The sequence below is a fragment of the Trachinotus anak genome, unplaced genomic scaffold (assembly GCF_046630095.1).
Source record: "Trachinotus anak isolate AG129_WGS33_773 ecotype Australia unplaced genomic scaffold, CSIRO_AGI_Tana_v1 ptg000025l, whole genome shotgun sequence".
Taxonomy (NCBI): Eukaryota; Metazoa; Chordata; class Actinopteri; order Carangiformes; family Carangidae; genus Trachinotus; species Trachinotus anak.
Window position 1 is genome coordinate 6254102 of NW_027273876.1, and position 8659 is coordinate 6262760.

An 8659-nucleotide genomic window follows, 5' to 3' on the forward strand; every position below is an offset into this window, starting at 1 on the left:
GTGGAGGTCTGATAGCTGTGTCCATTTTGGGACAAGTTAAAATATCAGGATTTGGAAATTGGGGCTGTTGTTCTGTGAGTGTTAGTTCCTGCATCATTTACAGCTTTTGTTACTTAATAATTGAAAACTTTAGATTTAGTAAAAGCCAATAAAATGTATAAACACTACATGAATATATTGCATATGCAATAATCTGGGGTGGATTACCACCAGGGAAGAGAATATAACATTTGCAATAAGTAAAGCACAAGAGTCTTGTAACATACTGGCTTTTAGTTTGGCTTGTTCAGTTTTGATCCACACAACTGTCAGTGCTGGAGGCTTGGAGATAAAAACCCTAAAACCCTGGTGTGACAGTAGATCCCCAGAGCTGCTTCTATTGGCTGGTGCAGCACACGCAGGAGAAATATTATTTTAAATTTCCTCCCTTGAGCTGTGGCATGTTGATGATGAGACCTCAGAAAAACCGTGGCCATAGAATTGCCCCATCCACACAGTGGCCGGTGCTCATTGTGCTGATGTTTAGACTGAACTCTCATTAGCTGGTGTGCCCGCACATTCCTCCAGCTGGAGGAGTGACTGACTGACTGAGTCCGTCTGTCTGCTGCCCGACTGAGGGCAGAGACATTAAAACCTTCAAGGGCTTTGCCAGACAAAAACAGTCTTCTCACAGCCAGTCAGCTGACACTGTAGACATGAGGGTGGTTACAATCATATTTACATGCTGTGCAGTGTTGTTTTTGCTGTGCATATGCAATGTAAATGTATTGTTTTAGTACTGAAATGGTTAATGGTCAATGGTTGATTAATCACTTAAAGGTATCATAAGTAGTAAAACGACTAGAAGTGTGTTATACATTTTGTTGAGTTGTGTACTTGTTGTTTCCAGCAATTTTCAAACCTGTAGAAGCTGTGATTTTAATCAAGGTAATGCTCCGTTTAATTTGGCCAACTGTCAATACCGTCATATCCCTTTTCTGCATGCATTAGTGTTGTGGCTGCCTGGCAGAGGTGGGCAAAATTAACTTTGAAAGGAGACCTCTGCGGAAAATTCTGCTCCCAGTAAAAACCTCCTGAATGCAAAGTTAAACTCTTTACATCTTGTTTTCATATTGGCCAGTCCCTGTTTTTATTTCAGTATGAACCTGTACATAACCAGCAACAAATAAACAAACAAATCATCAAGTAAATAATCATTAAAAATACTCACCAGATTAATTGATAAAGTAAATAGTGACTTGCAGCCATACTACAGTATATTTACACCCCTTTTAACCCCTCTGCATGGTTGTCATGGATCCCTCCACAAGTCATTAGCTGTTAATGTCTATTTATCATCCATTAGGCCAACTGGGAGCGTATGGAAGATTGTCAGAGCTATAGAACGGCTGAAGGCTTTAAGTTGCTAAGGAGGGGTCCTGGCCTTCCTGTCAGCCCTCTGACCCTCTCCCCTCTTTGTCCCTCCTCCCCTTTCTAGTATTTGAGGCCGCGGTCACTATGACAACAAAGGGGAAACTAGGACTGCATGAACATGACGGGGGCCTTAAAAACAGTTTGAGACCCCTGTGCTTTCCTTAGTAGAGTCCCTGCATAGTTTCAGTCGTCTTGAGTCCAGAGGGATTAGAGCTTATTCACTTATCTGGAGAGAGTTGGAGGGAAACAGATGGACTCCCCCTGACCAGAAATACTGATCTGAGTTAAGCAACTGCAAGGAGGGAACCTATAGACAGGTGTAAATTGCAATTTACATAAACTAGTGTATACATATCTTGCTTAGTTTTTACAGGAACCACAAGTTTGTGCAGTTCTTTGTGGCACACTATAAGTGGGCACAGTCAGATTGACATAAAGGCTGCAGCTGCACAAAGTGAAACATGCAGAGAGGCGGATTAAATGCACATCTTATTTCGCTTTCTGAGGTCACTGTTATTAAGTTAATTTCTCAATTATCAACTCTTGTGCACAAATAAAATAAAACCAGTTTAACGAACCATGATACACTGAGATACTTTAAAATTTATCTCACATCAGATCAGTCTATAAAAACTGTTATTCAGACCAGCACACTCCCTCTGTGGCTTTAATTTTCATTCATGCCAACTGTGTGGAAGATTAAATGAACTTTCAGCAAAATTCTTTACGTAAACCATGTGAGCAAATATGAATTAAACAAGAGAGGATATAATATAACAGGCAGCAGATAAGTCGATAACTGAATAATCGATTTATTCATACTTAAAAAAAAAAAAATAATTCCTCTCAGATTTGAGGAATAAATGTTTTTCTTTGTTATACACGATAGTGAACTGAATATCTTTGGATGTCACCTTGGTCTGTGGGAGTTCAGTAATAAAAATAATCATTAGCTGCAGCACTAAAGACTTCAACAGTAAAATGACTTTTTTAACGACCAGAAATAACCCTATCATGCAAATCAATCAGTTTGGTTGGATTCTATCCTCTGTGTTTTCAGACTGTTGCTGTAGAGAAATATCATTATGAGCATAAAGATTTTTTTTGTTTGTAACAAACTCCAGATGTTAGTGTAGTCAGTCTCGTTGTGTGCCATTCAGACAGGATTATGTGTAATAAATATCGTCATGGACTAATTAGCTTTTCTCAGTGCATAGAGAAATCACATAAGAGTAATCCTCCTGGCTCTGCCCATGGGGACCGTTAAGTCTGCCTTCACAACACCACATGTTGCTCCTGCTGCCATTAACTTAAATTTTCCTTCAGACCGAAACTGATGCAGTGACTGAAGTATGCAGTATGAATCTTTTAAAGGCACACTGACACACACTTTAAACTCCATTTTAAACTGCATTAACTGAATGACCTAAGAAAATCAATGGACAGCATTTTCAGCTTTCCCACAGGGGAGTGAGCAAATGGATTTTGGATGATAATTTTCTGCTGTAGGTTTGTTTGACTTTCTGATAATAGTACAGTAATGCACCAGTATTGAACTTTTTGTAAAGCTGTACCACCTCTTTGACAGAAAACACACTATTTAAAAAGCACAAAGATAAAAGGTATTGAATTCTGGCGTAATGCTGTTGCAGTACAGATCACAGTGGAAAGCTTGTTAATTACTCTGTAGTTTCACAGCTTTTACGTATCATAACAACATATTGCAGTGCCAGATTTGTCTTGCTCAGAGTCTAAGTAGGGCTCAGCCAGAGTTTGAGGGTGCTAATTAACGTGTGGTAATCACAGTTAAATCGCAGTAGTATCCTTGTACGCTCTCAGTAAACTTGGCAGGTTGGAAAATGACTTGGCATGGCCCTGTCCTGGCTGGTGAGGCTACAAATGTGTCTGGCCAGCATGCCTGCTGTCAGCCCTTCTTTCACCTTATTAGATATCGTCCCCTCCAGCTGCCAACATGGACGGTCCTCTTCGCCTTCTTCCTAATTTTTTTCATCTTCAATGTGTCAGTAGAGAAGTTGAGAGTGTTTCAGAGCAGGTCAATCAAGAGGAAAAGTCCTGAATCACACTTCTAATAATTACACCTCAGAAATACAGACTTGTTTACTAGAACTAGAACTATCTTTTATTAACAACTCTTATGTGATCACATGATTTATTTAGGGGTATTTTATTCATATGCTATTGTTTTTTTTTTAAACTTAATTTTATTAGTGTGAAATCATTTAAATCTCTGGGAATAATTAACATGGGAAATGAACAACAATGTGATATATTTATAAAGTCTAAATATATAAATAGGGGTGAAACTAGAGACCATCCAGCGATGGGATCAGACCAGCTGCAAAAGTACTACTAAGACTACTGTATTCTTAATTACACTGCTTCCACTAATGTATTGTTGTTATTATTAATATTATTATCCCTGCATTATCAGACAGAGACCCACTCTACTACCTCGTTTTTGACTCAAGTCCATTTTGATAAATACAGGCCCAGGTTGTTTTGTTTTTCGACATAGCAGGAATTCACCAGCTATCTGCAAATCTTGCCAGACTTTAAATCCTTAATTCACTTCTTTACTTGCTAGACAAGCCTGAAACTCGATCAGGTCACACCCATCAGTCAGATATCCTCATACTCTGTGACTTGGCATGATGATGTTTTCAGAGCACAACTGGCTCTGCTGTTGGTGTTGTCTGTCAGTGCACCATGACTTCATCGTCATGTGTCCTGTGGGCCATTGTTCTCCACACAACAATCAACTGTTCACCATCCACGGGACAAATTGCTGATATCATAGTTTGTACTTGCCAGTTATAGTGTCAATATTTACCACCGGTCCTCAGGGAGTGAAAAAGTAAGTGGGTCAGTTCTTGAGTCTCCTACATTGTGTTTTATTTCTCATAACTATTCATTTTTGTGTACTGTTGGATTGACTCAGCAACTTTCAATACCCATGGCTAAAGTATCACAGCAAGTTCAACCTGTCTCCCCTTCTCTGTGCTTCTCCTTTGAGGTATTATCCACAGTTATGAACTTTTAGTTATTCCTAAGGCTGATAAGATGTGTGGAGACAGTAGCCTTTGTTGCTGTCAGGGAAAATACCAGCATGTTGGAAGCCATTTTACATCTCAAATGAAAAGAGACCCTTTTCTTCTGCTGCCTCATGCCTCGCAAGCTGAATGCCTCAAGCTCTGTTTGTGCTGCTTGAATGGGTTTAATGAATGGCCTGGTCTGGTTCTCTGTGTGTGGGCCACTATGGTCTAGAAGGATATTTGTATGCTGCAGTCTACTGTATATCATTTCTATTTTGCTTCTGTCATTGTCACTTAGTGTGTTTTTGACATTAAAAAAATCCTTGAAAACACCCCCCTGTGGAGACTTAAAAGCTAAGAGCTAGGATCTTTTTGGTAAGCAAAAACATTTCAACCATCACTTGAGACTTCACAAGAGATTTGTTTTGCAGGACTTCAGACTCGATTATGACTTGTCTCAAATGACATGAGAATTGACATGAGACTTGACTTCATGACTCAAGACTTGGTATTACAAGATGCGACACTTAAGTTGTACTTTTACAAGATTTGAGACTTGACTCGGACTTGTCTGGAATGACTTGAGTCCTGACTTGGACTTGTTAAGGACTTGGGGGTGTCTTGAGTGAACAGGCTAATACAACACTTGGACCACTCTTAAGACTTGAGACTTCTTATTGAAAAACCTGAGACTTAGACTCATCATGTAGGACGTCAGACTTGTTGTTATAGGACTTGTCTTAAAGGCCTTGAGATTTGCTATTACAAGACATGCGACTTGACTTGATTTTCTCAAACGACTTCAGATTTGCTAGTATAGGACTTGAAATTTGAATTTCACTCATCTTGAATGACTTGAGGCCTGGCTGGGACTTGTTCTTAAGGACTTGAGACTTGCTATCAGAAGACTTAAGACTGGACCCTGGCTTGTTTCAAATAACTTGCTATTACAAGTAATATTATGAAACGTAACCTTTCACTTGAATTTGTCTAAAATGACTTGATCCTTGACTTGAAACTTGTCCTTGCAAGACCTGACTTAAACTTGTTCTTAAGACCTTGCTATGATAATGTTTGATATTTGAGTTGAGACCTTTCTCAAATTACTTGCAACTTGACTTAATCTAGACATGAAATCATTGAGGACTTGCTTGAGAGTTGACTTGAACTTGCCTTAAATTTTAAACCCAACTAAAGACTGGCAGGAGCAAGACCTGAGACTGGACTGGATTTGTTTTTAGTGACTTGAGACTTGATTTGGAATGACTCAAGACCTTTTATTACAAGAGTAAAGACTTGACTTTAACTTCCTAAGGACTTGAAACTTAACTTTAGATAAGTCTTGGAATTGTCTAGAATGATATGAGACTTGACTTTGACTTGCCCCACAAGACTAATGTAATTGAGAGTTACTGTGTAGTATTGTGCATGTATCAAAAAATGTTATTTTTCTCTCTCAGAGCAAGTGACCCCTCTAAGCTGCCATCATGGCCCTGGTTCAGGCTCTGCCCATATCTGCTGAGCCCCATAAACCAGGCCTCAGTGGAGGAGCCCGTAGACGACATACCTCTGGCCCCTCACCCCCCATCAACGCACCACCACCCTCCACTCTGGATCCTATGGGCTCTGTCAGCAGCCTCATAGCCACCCGCCCCGGCCCATACCAGGACCACCGCTCTGGTGTTGAGCTTGGAGCAAGAGTCCGACGGCCCACACCAGGCGCTTCCTGCCTGGGTAGCGAGTCCCCCCAGGACCCCTTGCTGCAAAACAACATGCCACTCAAGAAACAGAGCTCCATAACGTCCAGCAGGGGGCTGGAGAAGGAGAGTGGGAATGGGAACTACACCTATCTGAATGATGACTATGTAGGTGACTGGAATGAGAACCATGTAACACCTGCCAGTCCAGGGAGTGATGCAGATGAGACTAAAGACGGATCAGGACTGAATGGGAATATGGGGGGACCTCCTCCAAAACTGATTCCCGTGTCAGGAAAACTTGAGAAGGTGGGTCTTTGAATTAATAATTTTGAGTTTACTGATAAACATTTATATTACAGTAAATGTAACCTTAAATGGTGAAAATGAGTTTTGAGTCATTCAATCTACATTTTTTGATTATGCATAACAATGACAGCTTTACAGGTGGTGCAGGTATTTTATTATTCTTGCTCCACTGATCACATTAAGTCATAAAAATATAATGTTTCAATTCTGCATCAGAGAAGATATTTTCATTTCTTCTTTTGGCCATATCATCCAGCCCTGCCTTCTTCTGAACATCAGTTATGTCCCGTTTTCCTCCTCTAGAACATGGAGAAAACGGTGCTGCGTCCCACTGCCTTCAAACCGGTCATTCCGAAGAGCCGCACCTCCATGCAATACCTCTCCCCTCGCCATTGTGCCAATGCATCAGAAAGCCAAAACAACCTGAACCTGCTCAGCCCCACCCACAGAGAGGTGTCACCCTCCTGCTCTGAGAAACGCAGCTCATACAGTGGGGCCCGTAACAGTGGCGGTGGCGGTGGTAGCAGCCAGTCCTGCTCCCTGTCCGACTCTGGACGCAACTCCCTCTCCAGCCTGCCCCCTTACAGCGGTGCAGGGTACAGCCTGGCATCAGGAGAGGCCTCTGCTGGACACCTGGAGCCCATGAAGAGCGCTCCACCAGTCAGTGCACATGGACACTCCAACTCAGACAGCGGGCGCTCATCCTCCAGTAAGAGCACAGGCTCTGGGTCGATAAGTGGTCGGGGGCAGCCTCTTTCTGACAGCGGGTCCAGCGGGCGCTCCCCTGGCCCTCTGGAGGGTTATGAAGGGGTGGTGAGGGACCTGGAGGACAAACTGAGGGAGAGAGAGCTGGAGCTGCAGCAACTCAGAGACAATCTGGATGAGAATGAAGCTGCAATTTGTCAAGTGGGTAGATAGTACAGAAATTCATCATTTAATCACTGGACATTTGTTTTGTACTGTAGATTCTTATGGATTTGCACTTTGCCGTTCTCTCCCATATTGTCCTGCAGGTTTATGAGGAGAAGCAGAAGCGCTTTGAACTGGAGCTGGAGGAGCTGAGGCAGAGCTGTGCCACCAGGATGCAGGTAGCCTCGCAGAAAGCCCAGCGCGCCCAGCAGGTGCTTCAGCTGCAAGTGAGAACATCTGACAAAAAACCTTATTGTTCTACAAATACACAGTGATAGCTGAACAGAACATACTGATTATCAGTCCTGCAAAAAAGCAGCAGTTACTGGCAAACCAATCTCACCATAAGGTCCATTAGCAGCTGATAGGAAGTTCCTGAAATCCTCAAAAAAATAGATATTTGAACACCTGCAATTCCAAGACAACTAGGCAAACTTTGTCTGCTGAGGAAGATCGTGAGAGCCGACTGAAACCTCCAGAACAGCTGCCAATGGACCTTGTGATGTAACTGTTGTTGCCAACTGCTGTCTCCAAGATCAAGAATTAACATTTAATCTGAAACATCAGTTCTGTGTATTGCTAAGTAAATATTGACAAAACCAGTATCTTCAATGATTGGAAACACACTAGCTTTTATTCTCTCTCCCTGCAGTCATGATACCTACCTATAATATATTTCAGTGTATAATAATATTTGAATTAATGAGATTTTGTTCCCTTTTGTTATTTACCTTTGTATCTTGAAGTGGTTGCACAGTCTAGTTGACTTCACTTAACTTACTTGACTTTACTCGACTAGTCTGCGTTAAATAGTTTCTTTCCACATAATTACTTTCCAACCAACACAAAATAGTAGCTAGCTAGTGGCTAACATTAGAAATGCATCGATCCAATGTTCTGACTACGGATACAAATTACAATACCTCAGGGTATCAGGGTATCTGTCGATACCGACTATGTACCTGATGTCACTGCTCTCTGTTCCCAAATTCAAAATCTATATAGAAATCATTTGCTTGTTAAAATGGCTGCAGGTTTATCAGCTGCAGCAGGAGAAGAAGAAGCTGCAGGAGGACTTTGCTCAGCTTCTGAAGGAGAGGGAGCAGCTCGAGGAGCGCTGCACTTCCTATGAGCATGAGAAGATCCAGTTGGGGCCTCGGCTGGAGGAGACTAAGTGGGAGGTGAGCAGCACTGCAAGTGTTTCTTCAAAATGACTCATGTATTCAGGGACACTTTTTTCTCATTTTATTCAAGTACAGAAATGACCACAATAACAAC

At 41.6% G+C, this 8659-nt stretch overlaps 1 protein-coding gene across 3 annotated transcripts in view; it reads left to right on the forward strand.

The window, feature by feature from the left end:
• LOC139609154 (leucine zipper putative tumor suppressor 2 homolog) overlaps positions 1–8659 on the forward strand; it is a 31986-nt gene that overhangs the window by 18635 nt on the left and 4692 nt on the right. For 2 of the 3 annotated variants that reach the window (XM_071463431.1, XM_071463432.1), the window contains 4 exons: positions 5927–6472; positions 6776–7378; positions 7486–7608; positions 8416–8562. In XM_071463431.1, the coding sequence (XP_071319532.1) occupies positions 5954–6472; positions 6776–7378; positions 7486–7608; positions 8416–8562 (1392 nt within the window). In that variant the 5' untranslated portion in view covers positions 5927–5953. The remainder of the gene's footprint in view (positions 1–5926; positions 6473–6775; positions 7379–7485; positions 7609–8415; positions 8563–8659) is intronic. The other variant, XM_071463433.1, reaches the window with a different exon arrangement.